This window comes from Antechinus flavipes, chromosome 2 (genome assembly GCF_016432865.1).
Source record: "Antechinus flavipes isolate AdamAnt ecotype Samford, QLD, Australia chromosome 2, AdamAnt_v2, whole genome shotgun sequence".
In the NCBI taxonomy this organism is placed as follows: domain Eukaryota; kingdom Metazoa; phylum Chordata; class Mammalia; order Dasyuromorphia; family Dasyuridae; genus Antechinus; species Antechinus flavipes.
The window spans coordinates 88,815,892-88,837,780 of NC_067399.1; the positions used below are offsets into that span (position 1 = coordinate 88,815,892).

General features: G+C 36.2%; 1 protein-coding gene across 1 annotated transcript; it reads right to left on the reverse strand.

The window, feature by feature from the left end:
* Positions 1-243: 243 nt before the first annotated feature.
* ABCG5 (ATP binding cassette subfamily G member 5) lies at positions 244-21,757 on the reverse strand. Its single transcript, XM_051975187.1, has 13 exons — positions 21,495-21,757; positions 20,333-20,454; positions 16,697-16,833; positions 16,151-16,249; positions 15,303-15,435; positions 14,465-14,604; positions 13,948-14,077; positions 12,482-12,695; positions 12,126-12,331; positions 10,137-10,275; positions 8,811-8,996; positions 3,460-3,572; positions 244-1,810 (listed from the first exon to the last, which is right to left on the reverse strand). The coding sequence occupies exons 1-13, from the start codon at positions 21,617-21,619 to the stop codon at positions 1,620-1,622; spliced, it is 1,935 nt and encodes a 644-aa protein (XP_051831147.1). The 5' UTR covers positions 21,620-21,757; the 3' UTR covers positions 244-1,619.
* Between the last annotated feature and the right edge of the window lie 132 nt (positions 21,758-21,889).

The window sequence follows — 21,889 nt, forward strand, 5'->3', positions numbered from 1 at the left end:
GTGCAATAAAAAATGATGAGCCGGCAGATTTCAAACAAACCTGGAAAGGTTTGTACAAGCTGATACAAAGTAAAATGAGAAGAAACAGGAAAACATTGTATATGGTAACAGAAATATCATGTGATGATCAACTATGAATGACTTAGCTCCTCTCAACAACCCATTGGTCTAAGACAATTAAAAGGATTCATGATGGAAAATGCTTTCCACATCCAGATAAAGAACTGATATACTCAATGGGGATCAAAGCATATTTTTTCATTTTATTTTTGTGTGTTGTGTTTTTTTTCCTTTTGTCTTGCTTCTTCTTTCACAACTGTGACTAATATGGAAATATGTTTTACATGATGGCATATATATATATATAACCAATATCATTTTAGGGAGGGGGAGGAGAGAGAGGGAGAAAAATTTGGAACTTAAAATCTTGTAAAAATGAATGCTAAAAGTTGTCTTTACATATAATTGGAAAAAAATTTAAAAAATAAACTCCTATCTTTAAGGTTGTCTGATAGTTGCCCTTCCCCAGAATTCCCACTTTTTCTATCAAATACTTTTTAAAGAAGCAACAGCCCTGTATGTAAAACAATAGTCAAAACATAATGAAAACTTGAAAATTAATTCCAACAGATCATGAGATGTTTGGGTGATAAGTGATGTTTCTCTTAAGCCATTTGTTCATTTCAGCCTTGTTTTCCATTCAGTTTAATTCTGAAATTTGTAAGAAATAAAAGATACTTTTACCACACTAATAGTTTTATTTATAAAGCCTACTAGAGGAGGCAGATAGATTGTTTGGTGGGATAAAGTGCAGGGCTGGGAGTTAGGAAAATCTAAATCTTCCTCAGACACCTGGGCAGGTCACTTTGCCTTCATTTACTGAAGGAAGAAATGGCAAACCACTCCAGTACCTTTGCCAAGAAAACCTCATGGAACAGTATTGTCCTGCGGTGGTACACAGAGTCACAAAGAATTAGGTGGGACTGAACAACAACTAGACAGACTTGGATGTCAGCAAGGAAGGTCAGACTTCATCAATAATCCATCAGCAAGTTGGTAAAAGCATGGTGATTTTCTCAACCCTAGCAATTTTTGAAGACCAGCTACTAAAGTTGTGGCGAATTATTACATCTTCCCATGAAAAGACCCACACTGATGAAATCATGAATCGTCAAGGAAGTGAAGTAAGAATAATGCAGTCTTCCATTATAATTCCACTGTGTTTTCAAACCCACAGTTTCCATACATGGCTGTATCATCATTCAGACCATTTCTTTTCACAGATAACTTAGAGTAAGTGTTATAATTGCATCAATATACGCCATCCTTTTTTAAAAATGATTTCTCCCCCTCTGTGTACAGAACAAGAAAGACAAGCTTAAAATGTCCTTTCACTACGTGAAACATCTGAATAAGTTTCCATGCACCGAAAACTCACAGGATAGAAAAATGACAGCCAGGACAACAGCCAGAGGTCCATATAACTACTTGAGTCACAGTCTCCAGGATCTTGATGGCATCAAGAATGAAACCCATGGAATTTGAAAATTGTTATATTTATCTTCAGGTTTTAAAACACTTATCTACAAATAGGAGTTTTTTAGTGGGAGTATTTGTCACTATCTGCTAATCAAGTAATCTCTTATTTTGAACACAATTATTCCTAAAATGACAAGAACAGGGATGAACGCATATAAAATAAGAAAGTTTGTTGTAAATCTCGATGTTGCACCTGGACAGGTTCTTTCAATGAACATATTTCCTTGAGTGAAGAGACAGAGTGGATTTCCTGCTGATGAATTTGAACCACCTGCCAGAGAAAAGATTGATAGCATCAGGTATGGTGAACAGCAGCAGAACTCAATCAGTAAGCATTAATCCCTCATCAGCCCTGTGCTAGATGTTCTAATCTGTCTAATTTACCAGACAGTTGAGATGGTTCAGATAGCCAGGAAGTCAAGCTCAAGATCAGATTATAATAAAAAAAATTTTTAAACCTATCATTCGGTGTCTTAGGTTCATAGTGGAAAAGCTTGGGTTGTTTTTGTTTTGAAGTAACCAGTCATACCTCCAGTGCCTTGATAAGAATCATAGTCAAGTAGTGCTGAGGACATTCTAAAATCATAGATGATTTAACTCTGAATATTCAAAATAACTACTGAATACTACCCCATACATAACTATATTACCCATTGTCGAAGTCTCTTGTAGTTGCTGTTCGCCTTTATTTTATACCAAAATTTTAAGAAAAATATTGAATGCCAAACAATAACTTTCCTTGGAAAAGCAAATTGGTTCAAGTAAGGAAAGAGGAAGGAGTTAGATTGGATCTGTACCTGAGCAACAATATGTTAGAGACTTAAGAGGTGCTTAGTATTACATTTACCCAAGGTAAATAAAATAAAATTTAAATTAAATAAATAAAATAAAAGGACTTCCCTCTAGTTACAGGCTTCTTCATGTTCAAGGACCTAAGACATGGCCTCCACAGAGCCATTTGGTAAGCTCATAATCTAACCAGATTTTGAAAGCATATAAACTAGTAGAAATTCACAAAGGTCAAAAAATCACCAACAGAAATCACAATACATAAGGTTTCTTTTGTGAGGAACTATGAGCTATTAGAGGCACTAACTATTAAACTAATAGACTACTCAGATATTAGGGTATTTGGTGGTACAGTGAATAGACTGCCAGGTCTGGAGTCAGGAAGACAAATCAAATTCAAATCTGGCTTCAGGTACTCATCAGTATGGGCCTGGTGTGTGAGCCTAACCATTCAGTTTAAATTTCAAATTTGTGAGAACTGAATGAAATAGACTTCAACCAGACCAATGGCTTTATTTATAAAGTCTACTAGATGAGGGAGCTAGGTGACAGATATATAATTCTATGTGACTCTGGTCAAGTCACTTAACGTTGTTTGAGTTTCCTCATCTGTAAAATGAGCTGGAGTAGGAAATGGCAAATCACTGCCATATCTTTGCTAAGAAAACTCCAAATGGGTTCACAAAGAGTCCAACAAGACTAAAAAATAAACACAAATTGAGCTATTCCTGATAGAATGCAATTTTCCTATTCAAATAAAGAAAATAGGAACTTGCAACAAGGATTTTGGCATGCTCATTTAAGAACAAGAGGAGTTTTTTAGGCTTGATTTCCTCCAGAAATGAGTTAGTCAGCATTCATTACAATCCCACCAAGATACCTAAATGTTTCCGATTTGTCCTGTGCTCAAGGTAATAGCCCTGAAGCGTGGTGGAATTTCTAGCTATTGGTTTTGGTCTGAGTGGGGTACAAAAAAAGAAACATAAGATAATTGGCACACAAGTATTTTATTCCTAAAAATGGTTTTAAATCAAGTTTTTGTGATAGGCAATAACTTAAAACTTAAAACACTTTTTTCATTGGTTTAACAAAATAAAATACCTGAACAATGTACTATTGTAGAAGACTTACCACAAGTGAAATTCAGTCCATAAAATTCATTGACTATTAAAATCTCAGAACTATACTTTTGAAATGTAAAGTAACCGAGGATTTTTAAAGGAATGGGCATGTCATTTATGTTCCTTAAGAAATAGAAGAAAAAAAGATTAAGGTTAATTGAATGATTATATTCTCAGCAAATGAAAAGTACAACTTAACATTGAATAAATGAATAGAAAACTTTAGATTTTGAATGACACTTTGCAACTACTGTTGTTATTCATCCTTCATTTTCATAGAGGACCAATGACCTCAGAAGATAGTGATTTGATTTCTGCATTAATTGGATTTAAATGAGGCAGAGTTGTACAAAGTCAGCAGTTCTCTCTTCCTGACTCATCAAAGTCCAGTGGAAGGAAAAAAAAAGTCAAGATCATTAGTGATGATCCAAGATGCAATAGATGACTGTGAATTCTTTGATACACACACACACACACACACACACACACATCCCTTGGAAAATGTGCATTCTTGGAAATATGTCTATTCAACACCTTATATTGTGCTGAACTCTTCAATTGACATTTGTGGATTATACAAATGGTGTTATTTATAGCTAATTGTTCCTGCTGTTCAGATACTCCTGTTTGTGAGTGACAATAATGTTAATCATATCAAATCATGGACTGCAACAGAACCTTCTGATTGATTTCCATAACTATTTAAAGGAGATTAGCCTAACTATCCTCATATAAAAAATAACAAGCATTAAAAATGACTATTGTCCAGAGTTAGATATGCAACTGAACAGCTTAACCGAACTTGTCTGCCAGCATGCACATCTTGGATAACACTGAAAATGGGCATTGAGTTGAGTATAAAATTGAATTATCAAAGAAACATTTTTGAGGCAATTATCCTCTTGACTCCATTTAGCTGCGCCTCCCCCCTCCCCAACAAAAACCCAGCTTCTCCCAGAAGAACACAGGACTTGTGACTAAGCATGGCCTTAGATCTGCAAAAATTAGCTTACAAAGAGAGGGCAAGTGAGCAGTTATAAAGTGAAACTGGAGGTAGAAGTAGGAAAGAGCCCTGACTGAAAGTCAGATGGTCCAGTTCCACCACTTGCTACTTGTGACTGTGAGCAAGTCACTTTTATGGACATCAGTCTTATCATCTGCAAAATGAGAGAATTAAACTAACTGATCATGAAGGACCCTTATATCTGGAGCCCTATGGGGCCAGATGGTAGAGAGATCTGAATGGCAAACAAGGTCATTTGGACTTTAAGGTGGCAAATCATTAAAGGTTCTTGGACTTTGATATTCTGATAATTCATTGGATCTGAGATCTCTCTTATGGAGGCACACCCTTCAACAATAGATTGCAGCCTATTCTTGCCTTCCCATCCTGTATGATTTTTGTTCACAGTCTCCCATAAATACTTGAGAGACGAGGAACATTTACTGTGAGCCTTCTTCTAGTTATCAATAGATTGGATATCAAAGGAACCTATGGGCCATGCTTCAGTTCTTCATAACTCTTATTGGTCCATCTTTCTGTTTTTTGGTCATACAGTTCTCTGGTGACATCCTAAAATAAATTAATTAGAATAACCTAGCAGGCTATATAGGTTATATATGTAGACTAGAGACTACATTGGATATACTTGAGTAAGAAAATAATAGGGACATCAATTGGAAGTCTACTGCAGTGGTTCAGATACTAGTTAATAAAGATGATAGGACTGTGGTATTAGGTGACAAACTAGTCTCAGTGGGAATGAAGTAGCAATGGATCTTGGCTCTCCAGCTAGACTTCCTCTTTGAAAACTAGGTTCACAAACGCAGCATTTCCACTCTTTCTGTAATTGTTTGCTTGCATATTTGTTTTCCTTCTCAGGTTTTTTTTTTTTTTACCTTCTTTATAGATCCGATTTTTCTTGTGCAGCAAGATAACTGTATAAATATGTATACATATATTGTATTTAACATATACTTTAACATATTTAACATGTATGGGACTACTTGCCATCTGGGGGGGAGGAAGGGAAAGAGGGGAAAAGTTGGAACAGAAAGTTTTGCAAGGGTCAATGTTGAAAAATTACCCATGCATATACTTTGTAAATAAAAAAGCTATAATAAAAAAGAAAACTATGTTCTTTTCTAATATCTCTACATAAAATCTAGTCTTCCATAATTTTAAAATATGTTATTGTATCTTCTTCCTAGGCAACTAGCAGGAATAGAATAAAACACTGGATTTGAGGTCAGAATTATTCTGAGTTTGGATCTTCCTCAGGTACTTCCTGGCTGTATGACTCTAGACAATTCACTTACCCTCATTCCACCTCAGTTTCCTAATTTTAAAATAGAGATAATAAAAGCACCTATCAGAGTTATGAAGCTCAACAAAGATTATCTATGTAGAGCACTTTTCAAACTTTGATGCTCTATATAAATATTAGCTGCTGCTTTCAACCCAGGGTTGAATCCCATAATGATTACCTAACAAATACTTGTTAATTAAGAAACAACAGAGTCAAGAATTGTTGCTACTTTTTTCTTTATATTTCTAAAACAGTGCTTTACACATAGTAATAATTGAGTGTTTGTTGAATCGTTGTGAATGGCTGTAATAACATTTGATAACTGATTAGATATAGTGGACAAGGAAGAAGTTAAAGATTTATCCAAATACTTAAGTATAGAGGACTATCTTAGCATTGTAGAGGAAAGGAAGGTGAATAAGGAATGGTCTCTACCCTCAATCAGATTTGCTATTGGAAATGAAAATAAGGCATTATATTTATTGGTTTCTATATAAGTGGGTATGCCTTAGAATGCAAGGTAATATGTGATAATAAGCTTTTATCAAGTACCAACAGGGGATATAGAGAAAAAAATGAAATATTCCTCTTTGAGGAACTTACATTCTATCAGGAGACAACATGTACATTTATAAGCATATGCAAAATACAGGATTATTGAGGGTGGCAGAGAAGGAACTAAGAACTGAATGAATAAAGGTCTCATGAAGGACATGGCATTTGGGCTGAATTCTAAAGGAAACTGGGAATTCAATGAAATGGGAAATGACAGGGAAGAAGGAATAAAAGAAGGGAGGGAGAGAGAAATCATTTCAAGTAAGAGAAAATGGAAAGTAAGGGGCAGACAATACAAAAGTTTCAAAAGAAGATTGATCTAGCCCAACATCAGCCTGATACATTTTCTTCTACCTTGTCAAGTAGTTGCTTGGGTTCTACTTGTATACTGAGCTATAAAAAACTCACTACCAAAAAAAAATGGGCCATTTCATTCAGTGGCAATATTAATAAGTTTTTCCTTATATTGAATAAGTCTGCAATTTTTGTCTATTGATTCTAGTTCTACCTTCCAGTTCCAATCAGAAAAAAAGCTCAATTTCTTCTCTACAGGAGAGGTTGTCAAGTATTTTAAGCCTTTGCTCATATGCTCCCTAAATTTTCTCTTCATGTCGATTATCTCCAGTTCTTTCAATCAATTCTCATATTGTACAATTCTGAATCTCTTCACTGTCATAGTTGGCCTTCTGGATTAATAACAGCTTATCTTTTTCTTTCCTAAAATGAACAGGCCATGGTGTACCCATCAGAGTAGGATACAACAGAACTGTCATGTTTCTTGTTTTTCCATATTACTAGCAATGCAGGCTAACTTAAAAATTCATACTTGGGGCTACCACATCTCTCTATTGACTTAAATTGTGCTTAAATGAGCGACAAAAATGCATGTCTTTTTATATGAACTGCTCTCTTAGCCATGGCTTTCCATCTTATATTGTAGTTGATTTGGGAGGATCTATGTTGTTGTTTGTTTGCATCTTATTAGATTCAGCCAATGGGCAGTCAAGCTTATCAAGATTCATTTGAATCCTTGCTCTGTCATCAAGCTTAATAGCTTTGTGTCATTCACAATTAGCTATATTTTTATCCAATCCAAAACATAGAAGCACAAACAGTATTATTTCAAAGGATTTTTATTTTAAAAACTCTGAAATTTTTTTTCAAATTCAGAGATTTTAAGGAGGATTCTGAGAAGTTGGCAAAGTAGATCAGAAAATTCCAAGCTCTCCAGATTTCTCTCTCTCTCTCTCACACACATACACACACAAACAAAATTGTTCCTTGAAATAAACACAAAGCGGTGAAAAACATAAGACTTGGGGCAGAACGGATCTTCCTGGGACAACCTAAGACAACAGAAAGTCCCCAGGACTGAGATTTAACCCAGTGTGCAGTAAACACCTGCAGGCTAACTCCACAGAAACAGCAAGTGGGGAGTTTGCTGGGTTCAGAGGGAGCCTCAGCCCCAGCCAGAGGAATGTTCACCTCTGGGACAGTGAAAGGAAGGGGGCTCTGAATCTGTGCAGACTGAGGGAACCTCAACTGATTAGGAACATCAGATCCAGCTGTGCTGCAGAGATACAGTCTTGGGTGAGAACAACTCAACACACCCATGAGTGTAAGAAACAATGGGGCAGGGACACTAGGGGCTGTAAGCATTTGCAGGAGGGTAAGAGTTCTTGGTTTGGAGTTCTAGGTCAAAGGCACCATCCCCCTCACCGCAGGATTAAAAGTGCTTATACTAATTCTAATTAAAAAAAAAAAAAAAAAAAAGGCAGGCCAAAATTCAGAAATCAGACTTTCTTTTGCAAAAACAAAAAACAAAAAACAAAAACACTCTCCATCATGCTTAAAAAAGACCCTTGTTTAAGCCCTCTGACAGCAAATATTTGTTAAATACATGTATAATATTAGTCTTAAGAAAATAGTATGAAATGTCTTGGCTATTTATTTTTATAGTAACAGTTATTTAATTATCCATGAGTTGCTATCAATAACTACCATAAAAGTTACATTGAAAAATGTGTTTCAAGTATACATTCAGCAAATAAAAGAAAAAATAATTTTAAAGTATTTGTTGCTTAAACATTAAGACTTTAAAACAATCACAATCTCTCCCTAAAAACCCTATAAGTGAAAATGTTGCCCACTTGAGAACTCCTAGGAAAAGGAGATTGGAAAAGGTTCAAATGATTCAAATTAAGTAAATTCGAACCTATTTCAAAAGGGTTCAAATTAAAAAAAAAGGAAGATGCTCGATTGGGTCTGTATCTGGATAATTATGTATTAATGACTTTTATAATCAGAGTGACTACATAGTGTAATAAGCATTGTAGATTAATCAGACTTTATAAATTGTCAATATCCAGGCCTGTCTCATGTTCTCTTCAATTACCAGTAAATCAGTTCATTGTAAGAACATGTCTAGGTGCAATATTCAAATTATCAGGTAACTACTGATTGGACAAGTCATCCATCTGTTAGACAAAGTTCTTACCTCATAAATCCAGATCCAACAAGGACTCCTGCAATGGTAAGCAGCGCCACTTCACTATTGACTATATTAGGGCTCTGAACCACACCAAGTAGCACAATTGTTAGGAGTTCACCAACTAAATGGGGGACAAAGGTAGCAGCACAGAAATACCCAAATCTGGCCCCCTCGGGGTACAAGCCCACAGACCTGTAAAGACAAACCCTTGCTTTTAGGCAGCTTTCTCTTTAGGAAATTTATTATCAAGAAAACAACAGCTAAGTGTTAGAGTGCCAGGTCTGGAGTCAAGAAGACTCACCTTCCTGAATTCAAATTTGCCTTCAGTCACTAGCTATGTGACCCTCAGTTTAACTTAACTCTACTTGCCTCAGTTTCCTCATCTGTAAAATGGCAAATCCCTCCAGTGTCTTTGCCAAGAAAACCCCAAATCACAAAGATTTGGACGTGACTAAAAAAATGACCAAAACAACAAAATTGCTCAAGAATGGTATTACATCATGCTTTCTACAGAATAGTCATGGTTGATGGTAAGTTGAATGAGTCTCCAGGGCTTGCAGCATTCCAGTTAAACAAGCAGAAGAAAGCCAATATTTCCAGTAGTTCATTCCTGTGAAATATTTCTATTGGTATCATTCCAAAAGTGAGCTCACCTGTTACCAGTCTACAATAGTACTTTTCAACATCTGGAAAATACTCAGCTAATAAAGACACTGGTTGTCCCTAAATATGTTCCATTACAACTTAACTAACAGCTACCCCATTGAAAAATTATGGTCTGAATTTTTAGTGCTGGACTTCCTAATATCATTTATGTTTCATGCTCTTCAAAAATGATATAATCACTAACTCTCCCCTTCCCCATCCAATGGAGTTTTTTCTCTCCAGCTTTCAATTGAGCAATAAGAGTTCTTTTGGTCCATACTCTTGTGACGCTCAGGAAGCTGATTTAGCATTCTCTGATTCAGTCTCTCCATTGGTAGATAGAATATTCGCTATTAGGTCTCATCAAACCAACAGTTAATTTTGTATGCAAAAATAATTGTCTGACCAGATAGAAGACTCCCTCCCTCCCTCCCTCAAAGGACCTCTTTTGAATTTCTCAGGTCCTCATGCCTAGGAATACCTTGTCTTTTCCAGGGGTGAGTAGGATGGGGGGGATAGATATAAAGCACCTACTATGTAGCAAGCTGTTAATAGGATCTTATCTGATTCTCACAACCATCCTGTGGAGTACAGGCTACTATTATTCCTGCTTTAAATTTGAGGAACCCGAACCTGTTTTAGGGCAAATGAAATACTCCATGAAAACCTGGGTTTTGGCTTCCTTACCAATAGAGCACGCTGCTGAAAATCACCACGCCGAGGATACTGAAGGGAAGAATGTGCAGGATGTAAGCCAACAGCATTTGCCACTTCTGATACAAACCATCCTGACTCTGTTGGTCACTAACGGCCCGTAAATCAGGAACTGTACGAGGAATGTAGTTTCCATAAGTCATTCACTCCAGGACTAAGTGTTGGGGTTTGGTCAATAATCAGAATCTCATCATAAGGAACAGGGGACAGACTGAGCTGACCTGAGCTCAGGGGGTATCTAAGCTGGCAGTTGAAAGTTAGTTGGGCAAGAAAACTGTTCGGTTCTGCACACATATATTGTATCTAGGATATACTGTAACCTATTTAACATGTAAAGGACTGCTTGCCATCTGGGGAGGGGAAAAATCGGAACAGAAGTGAGTGCAAGGGATAATGCTGTAAAAAATTACCCTGGCATGAGTTCTGTCAATAAAAAGTTATTAAAAAAAAAAAGAAAGAAAGAAAGTTAATTGGGAAAGAGACAGCACATTAGGCAGGATCTCACTGAAGTAAGTGACCTTTCCCCAGTTGGGAAGAAACAAGGATGTGCCCTGTGGCACTCTCTCCTCAGAGCCCAACAGATTAGGGATTGCTCAATCTCACAATGGGCAGAGCTGAGAAGAAGAATTGGAGGTGATTTATTTTCGGGAGTATCAGAAATAAATCTCTTTGAGAAAAAGGTCTCTTTGAGACCTGGGTGTGAATTGCTATTCATGTATGTGACTTTAGACAAATCATTTTTCATCTCAACTGAATCTTAGTTTCCTCATCTGCAAACTGAGAATGGACTAAGGTCTCTTCCATATCAAAAATGCACTGAATTATTGCATTTGTCTACACAGAATATGCATTTTAATATAATTTGATGGTCCAAATTATGCTCTTCTAATATGAAATAACAATTTCACTATTTCAATAGGAAATATATGTAAACAGTAAGCTACATGATCCTGATAATTCTGTAAAAGAAAAAAGAAAAAAAAAGGATAATGTGCCTTATCCCCAAACTACATTCCAAATATGCTTATTCTCAAACCCATTAATAGGATATGGCAGATCTGAACATAAAGACGGGAGGATACACAAGATGATCACTGAATCTCAATTTTTAGATCATTTTTATAGGTTTGTGCCCATAAGAAGTCTAAAAGGCTATACTTTGGTACACCATCAAACTCCTGTATTCTTGAATAAATCACACTTCAACTTTCAGCATCTGGCTCCTTACCTACATTCAAATTCTGCCTGCAGATGCCCTAAAATATTCCTGATAAGAATGTAAAAGTCTGATATGGTACAGGTCAAGGATGTGCTACTAAATGATTATTAGAAAATTACTCTGAAAATGCACACTTTTAAGTTTGTTATTAAGATTTTCTCTATCTGAAGTCTCAAAATCAAATCATAAACCAAACCCTAATTCATATGTAGAATTTGCTGATTTCTAAAGTATAAATATTCATGCTGAAGATTTAATAGCTAGCTAATAGTGACTGGCTTCAGCACACTCTGTTTATAAGCCTTTGTGCTCCAAGATATGGAACCCAAGGTGAGCACTACTTGGCCAAGCTGAAGTAAGCTATTTGTCTTTCATGCCCCACAGCTCTTTTTTGTTTCCCCATTAATCTCTCCTACCTCCAAGCACTCACTTTCCTTACTCTCATTTAAGGGCTTCAGTATTGCCCAAGAACTTCTTATACTTTCCAACACCAATTTGATAATTAAACTAAGGCATTAGTGAGTTGTTAACACCTCCCAGCATTTTAAGAATAGAGTCTGCTAAAGAGAATAATACTAAGCTCAAAAGGAATTATTTAGTGTAGAATTTTTGCACAAGGCAAACTGGATAAGGAGGATTCTTTAGGGGAAGAAAGACCTTCCTCAAATCAGACCATGACTGATGGACTAGGAGTTCCTCACCTCTTCTTCTTCTATGTTAGGTTGGTCTTAGGGCATACTTACAGAGAGTGATAGCGTTGAGCAGACCAGTATATGGTAATCCTGCCACACATGAGTACAGAAGGCCTATTCGGTCTTGAATGGCACCTTTTAGCACATCATTCTTCAAATGAAGGATACAAAACATCAGGGGCAAAGCCATGATGAAATTCTGAATGAGTCGCACAGACACTGCCATTTTATTTCTCAACAAGTTTCTTGATATTTTCCTGAAAGCCCAAGTAAACACTTTTAAATTCTTCAGTTTTAATGCTATTTACGTACCATGTAGGAAGGATTTTTATACCAGTAAGTTTCAGCCAAGATCAAGGCTTTACTGAGTTCTATTCAAACCCAGTCATTTCTGGTGGAGCTCTTACCTCAAGAGGATGCCTAGTTTGGTGAGAGTGCCAGGAGAATTCTTGGTTTTAAAAGGAACTGGTGGCAATGTTTTCAGGTGTTTTACTTTTTTTATATTCTCCAAAGTTTGTTGATAAATTACTGAAGTTTTATAGGCAGATTCAATCAGCTGCACTCTTTTGTAGGTTTCTATTTCACGTTCTTTACTTTGGGTATCTACTGATGTCAGGTCCACTAGAATTTTCCCAAGAAGAAATCAGCAATTTTAATATTTGCATATTTCTCTAAATTAACCTTAAGTACTATAAACATAGTACATAATGAATGGTTCTCCACATCTAATCAAAACAAAGTCAGTTCCTAAACCTTATGCAATCAGGATTATTATTGAAAAATCTTAATTTTTTAGTCCTATCTGTACCATAGACATCAGTATTTCAGAAATCTCTCATTTGAAAATAGGTCCAGGTCTTTCAAGTGGAAAAAAATCTAACAGTGGGTCATTTTAGCAGATCATGTTGCTTTTAGTTGAAAAGATTTGTGATGAAATGGCAAAAAAGGGGAAAAAAAACAGTCAAGTGGATTTTCATGTAGAGTCACCATTAAGTATTGCAGTTGGATCATAAACTCATAAAATATTAGTTTGAAGGGACTTTGGAGATTGGTCATCTAGTCTAAATGACATTTTATAAATAAGGAAGTTATGATCGGAAAATGATGATTCTGCTTGACATGCCCAAAGTTCTATATAAAGTCACTGGAAGACCTGGGACTAGAGCCTAACATTGAATCCTGAGAACTGGAGCTCAAAGGAACCTCTGGTTCAGTTAACTAATTTTTCACATGAAGGACACAAAGGCAGTAATTAGGGGAGCAAGGATTTGAATCCAGGGGCCTCTAACTTTTACATCCAAGGCACTTTCCAAATTACTCCCCTTTAGAAGTTCCTCAGGTTCTTAGTGTTTCGTTCATAAGTCAGTCATCTTTCCAACCTAACATGGTATATCCTTATGCAATTAAAACTATACAAAGTTTTTTGTCAATCACAAAGGCCAAATGATGTAGGAATGAGAATACCATTTGACTAGTAGATTTGGATCAATATATGAGCCCCAGCAATAATGAGGCATCCTTGTAAATAAAAGACTCTCTTCATTGTATTGTTATACACTGAAGATTCACACAAGAGTTAAAAAATCCTGTCCTGCCCTCTCTAACATTGAGGACATCTAGTTCACAAAAGCTTTACTTTTCTCCACTTAAAATGAGGGCTTGGGGGAAACAGATTCCCCTACTCACTTTTGTTTCAAAGATAAATATTATTAGTCAGGTTCCCTCCCTATAGCCATCATGGTCAAATAGATGTTACAGAGCCATCGCCTTGAATGACAGGATAAGGAACCAAAGACATGTAGGTCATTTTAGCAGATCATGTTGCTTTTAGTTGCAAAGATTTGTGATGAAATGGCAAAAAAGAGAAACTTACTATAAAAGTCAAATGGGTTTGAATGTTCAGGACAAGGATAGTCACAGTCACTGAAGAAATCAATCATTTCCGTAGGTGCCCCACAGAAAACCAACTCTCCACGGCTCATGATGGCAATTTTATCAAACAGCTGGTTGGACAATAGACTGAGTTAGTGTCTAATTACACTAAGGTGTCATTAGCAATAATAAGTTGAGAGTCCCTCATGGATTCCATTCCCTATATTATCATCCTTTGCAGTTTTGTCTGCCACCTCTAACTAACAGTGCTTGATCTTAATTTTTCTGACTTCATGGCACTAGTGGGACTTGTCAGGAGCTATTACAGGGAGAGGCAATTTGTGTAGCAGCCATCATGTTCTTGCCCATGACCCTGCTGTCTCAGGTGGAGATCAATGAAACAGATGTCTGGAGTTGGGTTGTAGGTAGGGAGCAGACCCTACAATGCCCACTTCCTGGACAGCAGAGAGCTGCTCACTAATCCCAAGGAGTGACCCATAGAGAATGAGGTCACTTACCTGGAACAGCTCTGAGCGGGGCTGGTGGATGGTTAGGATCACAATCCGATTTCTTTGGGCCAGTTTGGAGAGCAGGACTACAATCCGATTTGCTGTCATGCAGTCCAGCCCTGTGGTGGGCTCATCAAATAGCATCACTTCTGTAGACAAAAGGGATAAGAACATGGACTAGAGTGATTACAGAATTAAGCCTGAGTTTGGGGATGATGTGATGAAGAGAAGCTTAAATTTTCTCATTGAATTGTCTTGACCCATTTGAAGAAATTAATGAGACAAACGTCCAAAAGAAGATCACTTAGGGTTCTTTGAATCAGCTTCCTAGTAATTTAACACTAAAATTGAACTCTCGAGTTCCAAAGTTCCTTTTTATAATATGCATTTCAAATTGGAGTTGGAAAAATCATCAATAATCCAAAATAATAAGTACCATACTATTTAGAATATACTTGAGTTTCCCATTTGGAGAATCCCAACTAATTAAATTTTTTCTTTTTTTCATAATTATAACTTTTTATTGACAGAACCCATGCCTGGGTAATTTTTTACAACATTATCCCTTGCACTCACTTCTGTTCTGACTTTTCCCCTCCTTCCTTCTACCCCCTCCCCCAGATAGCAAGCAGTCCTATATATGTTAAATATGTTATAGTATGTCCTAGATATAATATATGTGTGCAGAACTGAACAGTTCTCTTGTTTCACAGGAAGAATTGCCTAATTAAATTTTATAAACACATATAGCCCAGTAGGATTCCTATTGATGGAGTGATGGTAATTAGATAGACCATGAGAAACCTTATAGGAATCTGCTCTTGGGTTTATCTTGATGAATACTCACTAGGATCCTGGAGAAGCTGGGCTGCAATAGAGATGAGGCGCCTTTCACCATTAGAAATTCCCCCAAAAGTTTTTCTCCCAATCAGCCTGTTAGCAATATGGCCAAGGCTCATTTCTGCTATTACTGCCTCCACCTGTAGGAGAAACAAAGCTTAGGCAGAACTAGAACATCAGTTTATGAAATTTGGTCTTTCTTGGGTAAAGGAAACATTGACCCTGATGTATGGACAGATTAATTGTAAATGACCCAAACACACCACCCTATGGGATTCAGGAAATCAGAAACATTGTAATAGACTTCAACTCAGTTTGAAATGGGTTCTTTCCTATCATCACAGAGTTCTAGGGTTCTAGAACTAGCTCATATTTTCTTGGCTTTGGCTATGTGATGTCAAGATCGTGCAAATTTCTTTGCCTCCTTTGGGTCTGCTACCAAGTTCCAAGGATCAATTCTCAGAGAACTTCCTCCTTGCAGAGGAGTCATGATAACTGAGATAGCCTTCCAAATGGGTGTGAGATCAAGGTAGAACTGAGGTTATAAATCATCGTAGGTAAAGGACTAGAAATTTTGAAATGGTTTTGCATTCTCTTTAGATGGTATGAGTCTTTGAAACTGAGGAACAGGTGAAGTAGGGATACATGGATATGTAGAGGGGGAAGAGAAGGGATACAAATGCCATTAGGGGTTTCTGAAGCCTCTGGGCTACCATCTCCCAGGTATACCTTGATTTACCCTGCTGCTCTTTGTCTCTCCCTAGAGAAATGAAGCTGCAGACTTTTCTGAAGCTGGGTCCCTTGAGTGTCATTGAGAAAGGGCTATTCAACCAAGACCCTGTGTGAGCTATTCACCTTTTTTTCAAAGAAGTCTTTGGAGCCCTCACGAATGGCCAATAGAGCAGTGTAGAACAGTGTCTCTTGTACTGTGAGGTTACTCAGCAAGGTTTCATTCTATAATAGTGGCAAGGAAGAGGAATGAATAAATAAAAGAAAAAGAAAAAAACATCTAATAAACATTTCCTATGTGACAGGTATTATAGTGAGCGTTAAAGTTATAAAAATAAGCAAACAAGAAAATTTCTGACATTCAGGACTTCTTCCCTCATTCCCATTGGAATCAGTAAGTCCACAAAGGATGATGGCTGGCTAACAACTACTCTCAGGATTCTAGGACCCTAAGGAGCTAGGTTTCAAATATTGTTACCTCATAAGCCCCTAATAGTGTCTTTCCCCTAACAATACTGGACTTTTTACCAAAGATATTTTTGACATGGTACATTAAGAAGAGTAATTACAAAAATACTATAATTTAAACTATTAGAAAAAAAGACACCAGATTTTTAGGGTTTTTCTTCCATTCTACTACATTTTGTGTTTAAGAGAAAGCAGAAACTCTACCTGCAGAGCATAGGAGAAGCAATCTTGAAATTCATCTCTTTTCAACTGCCGCCCATTCACACACACTTCTCCAAGGAAGGTCCCTTTACGTCTTAGTCTTCCAGATATGGCATCTAGCAAAGTTGTTTTTCCAGAGCCTACAAAAGGAGAAGAAACACCCTCATCCAGCTTCTTCATAGGGATTTGCATTTGTTATTTGATATAAGCATTCATAAGATGAACCAAAACCAAAACAAAACAAAAATCCTTTTCATTCCATCCCAACGAACTCCCAAACCCTTGCCTGCTACAAAGATGTTTCAGCTACACTGACCAGAGATCCTATCTTGACTTCTATAGCTGATTCATGTATCAAACAGAACTAAGGGCATATTATTCTGTAAGAAATGATGAGCAGGCTGTTTTCAGAAAGGCTGGAGAGACTTACATAAAGTGATGCTGGTAGCAGAACCAAGAGAACACTGTACACAGCAACAAGACTGTAATGATCAACTCTGACGGACTTGGCTCTTTTCAATAATAAGGTGATCCAAGACAATTCAAGACAATTGTGATGGAAAGTGCCATCCTCATACAGAGAGAAAATTATGGAGATTGAATGTGGAACATAGCATAGCATTTTCACCTTTGTTGTTGTTGTTTTTTTTTTTCTTTTGATCTGTTCTTTGTGCAACATGACAAATATGGAAATATGTTCAGAAGAATTGCACGTTTAACCTTTATCAGATTCCTTACTATATTGGGCAGGGAAAAGGTGATAGAAGAGGAGAAAAAAATTGGAACACAAGGTTTTGCAAAGGTGAATATTGAAAGCTAACTTTGCATGTATTTGGAAAAATAAAGTACTATTTAAAAAAATAAAAGAACTAAGGGCATAAGCCATTTTTTTTTAACCAGGACACAGACAATGATATGAGGAAGGATATGATTGATAGTGCTTTTTAAAATATTTAAAAACATTTAAAGATCTGGAAAGACTTGCATGAACTGATGCTAAGTGAAGTGAGTAGAACCAAGAGAATGTTATACATAGCAACAGCAAGATGATGTGATAATCAACTCTAATGGAAGTGACTCTTTTCAATAATGAGGTGAATCAGGACAATTCCAATAGATGGTGAAGGAGAGAGCCATATGCATCCAGAAAGAAGATTGTGGGGACTGAATGTAGATCACAACATAGTATTTTCACCTTTGTTGTTGTTGTTATTTGCTTGTATTTTTTTTCTTTCTCATTTTCCCACTTTTGATCTGATTTTTCTTGTGCAACATGATAAATGTAGAAATATATTTAGAAGAACTGCATATGTTTAGCCTATATTGGATTACTTGTGGTCTAGGGGAGAGAGGAGGAAGTAGGGAGTGATAAAATTTTGAAACATAAGGTTTTTCAAGGGTGAATTTTGAAAACTATCTTTGCATGTATTTTAAAAATTAAAAAGCTATTATTATTTTTAAAAAATCATTCAGGGGCAGCTAGATGATGCAGTAGATAGCGCATCAGCCCTGGAGTCAGGAGGAACTGAGTTCAAATACAGCCTCAGACACTTAACACTAGCATATGACCCTGAGAAAGTCATTCAACCTCAATTGCCTTGACAAATAAAAAAATCATTCATTATAATCACACCAGAGTTGCAAGAATGGTTCAACATTAGGAAAACTATCAACAAAATCATTAAAGACCAAAATATCCAAAGCCTCATGATCATCTCAATAGATGCAGAAAAAGCCTTTGACAAAGCACAACACTTAAAAGAAATCCTACAAAGTATAGTCAAAGAGGAATCTTTAAAAATATAGTAATTATCTATTTAAAATCAAAGTAATCATCATTTACATACAATGGGAATATACTAGAATATTTTGCACTAAGTACAGAAGTGAAACAAGCATTTCTTGTTTCCTACTAGCATTTGATATAGTTTTGGAAAAGCTACCAGTAACAATAAAACCAAAAAAAAAAGAAATTTAAAAATAAAGATTGCAGGCAGGGAAGAAATAAAGTCATCTCTGCTGATGATAGGATGCTTACTTGGAAAATATCAAAAAATTGACAAACATTAGTTGAGACAGTAGCTTCTTCAGCAAAGTAGCAGGCTACAAAATAAATCCTCCAAAATCAATAGTATTTCTATATAATAAAACACAAAAAGCAATCATAGGAAAGGAAATCTCATTTCCAATAACTATAAAATGTATAATATATCTGGGGATTAGCAGACAAAAGACTTGAGTATAGGTTAAATGGCACACACTCTTTGAAGAGGTAAAGAGCAACTTAAACAGCTGGAGGTCTATTCAATGCTTATGGGTGAGCTATACTAAAATCATAAAAGTGGTAATACTAGCAAATACTACCAAAATTAATTTACTCTTTTAATGTTATATCGATCTAATTACTAAGGGAATATTTTGCAGGACTTGAAAATAATAAAATTCATTTGGAAAAAGAAAAGATTAAGAATATTAAAGGAAATGATGAAAGAGTTAGGGATAAAGGGGGGAATAATACTTCCAGATTTCAAACTATATTATAAAGCAGCAGTCATCAGAACATCCTGGTATTGGCTAAAGAATGGAGAGATAGATCAATGGAACATACTATTCAGGGAGATCCCAGAGTAATAGAATTCATTAACCCAGTGTTGGATAAAGTAGAAAAAATAGGAAAAAAACTCCTTATTTGATTTTAAAAAAAAAAAACCGATTTGGAGAACTGGAAAGCAGTCTGACAGAAATTAGGTTTATATCACATTCCATAATATATTCTAAATAAATTTGCAATCTTAAAGATTCTACTATTAAAAAATTAGCAGAGAAACAGATCACATGCCCCTCACAACTATGCATAGGAGATGTATTCTTAACCAAATAAGAAATAGAGGTAATTAAGAAAAAAGTAAAAATAGGTAACTTTGATTATTTCTGCATAGACAACATTAAGGATTCTTCGATAAGAAGAGAATTGGTCAAATGGGAAAAGATTTTTATTTCATATTACTCTAATGAGAGTTTGGTATAGAAGATATACAAATAATAAATATATATTTAAAGAATAATAACCATTTCTTGAAAGAACTCCTCTCTACCTAAAGCAAATGAAATACTGATATAGAATGTGGCAAACATTGTTAGACATAACCAATGTGTTGATTTGTTTTGCTTAACTATCCCTCTATATTACAAGGGAGGGTTCTATGAGAAATAGAGGTATTGGATAGTGATAAAGATACTAATAAAAATAAGCAGCAATCAAATATTTTTAATTTATTTTATTTTTATTTTAATACTATATTCAAATCATTTCAAAAAATAGCAATAGAATTTTTTTTATTTTAAATTAAAAAAAAAAAGACTTCTCAGCTTCCCTTGGTAAAAATAAAACATAACAGGAAATCAATGCCATATTTAGCCAAAGAATAAACTCTGAGCAGAACAAAGTCAAGCTTAGTTTTAAAAATAATGACCATTAATCAAAAGATCTCTCAGGTTACATTATCTTAGGTCCTTTACAAGGCCTTCTTGTTGTAATTTAAATCTATTACCTCATCCTTCTGTTTACCACCAACCACATCACAGTCCCTTATTCTTCTTCATACTTTTGGTTTGACATTTAAAACATTTCCAACTTACCAGAGCTTCCTACAATCCCCAGAATCTGCCCACTCTCGACATACAAGGAGATGTCTTTGAGGATCTGTCTGGTCCATTTTTTCCAATATGAACCAATGTCCCACCAAGGGCCAGAACGCTCTCTTGAAAGGAAACAAAATTGGGGTCAACATGACGATGAGAACTGGCAAAGAGACACCTCTAATTTTTCAACTTCCATTCATTATCTTAAAAGCATTCTCCTTCCTATATGGTCCAATTGTCCCTCTCCCAAACCCTGTCCATCATCAGAGAGCCTCTTAGTTATGTGGATATATGTAGTTTTCCAAATCCTGTTCTAGCAGAGAAAATTAGGGTTTGAGTGGGAGAAGATTGCTTCAGACTAGAGCAGGAAACAAAAAAAAGGACCATCACTGGTCTCTTCCATCCAGCCCCAAGCTTTAGTAGTAATTCCTCTTCTCTAAAAGAAGTGGAGATAAACTCCACTGCTCTATTTGCACTTCCATTTTTCCATGGACACGTTGTAAAGTATCTGTCTGGTAGCCAAGGGTACGTGGAGGCAACATGCCAAGAATTCCTCCCTAAATGGGTGGAGTCCAGACGAAAAATGGAAGTGCAAATAGAGCCGGTGGATTTTATCTATACTTCTTCTAGAGAAAAGAAATTGCTACCAAAGCTTTAGGTGGTAACCCATCCCTCCCTGCAGTAGCTAATTTGGGGACTCATCTCTAACACAGCTCCTCCTTCCCTTCACTATTATTGCTCAACATACCCTTTTTTCCCCTTTTTCCCAGTATTCTGAAAGTTCTTACCTTCTTTTCCATTCTGTACTACCAGGTATCATGATGGTCATTCAGAACAATGTGTGTGTGTGAATGTGTATGTGTGTATAGATATATATCTACATACATAAAACATAATTTTATAAGACATATGTACATATTCTGTGTGTATATAAAAATTTACATATATACATATACATATCTATGTGTGTATGCATAGATGGATGGATGTGTTTTGCTGTTTTTTTGTTTTTTGTTTTTTTATTCTCATGGATATTCCAGAAATTCTCTCTGCTACACCATGGATATATTTCTAGTGGGTCCACCCATGGTGTGAGCTAAGGAAAGTCCCGGCTGGAAGAAGTAAAGAAAGGAAGAGCAGACCTCCATTTATCTCTTACCTGATAGTGTAGGAAATCTGGTGAATGCTTAGCCTGTGGCAAGGTTCTCCTGGAGGGTCCCTGCTACTTCCACTTGTCTTGTTCCCTCTGTCCCCTATGGTTGTCAAAGGTTGATGACTATTCATTACTAATCAGGCAATGAAGACCAGCAGTTTCTGAGGCAACCTTCTGCTGGTAAGCTAATATAGCAAAAAATAGCAATAGCCAGAATGCCTCATTGGGCTCAAAAAATGCCAATGAAGAGGAAAGCAGGAGCAACCTGTTTTCTCTCGATCAGTGTCACCAACTAGGGTAAGGGAGAGCTTGGATCTAGCCAGAGTTTTCTTTATCAGATGTACCTTTAGCCAGGGATTTTCCTTATCTCTAGAATGGAAGAAAAATGACTGCGTGTGCCA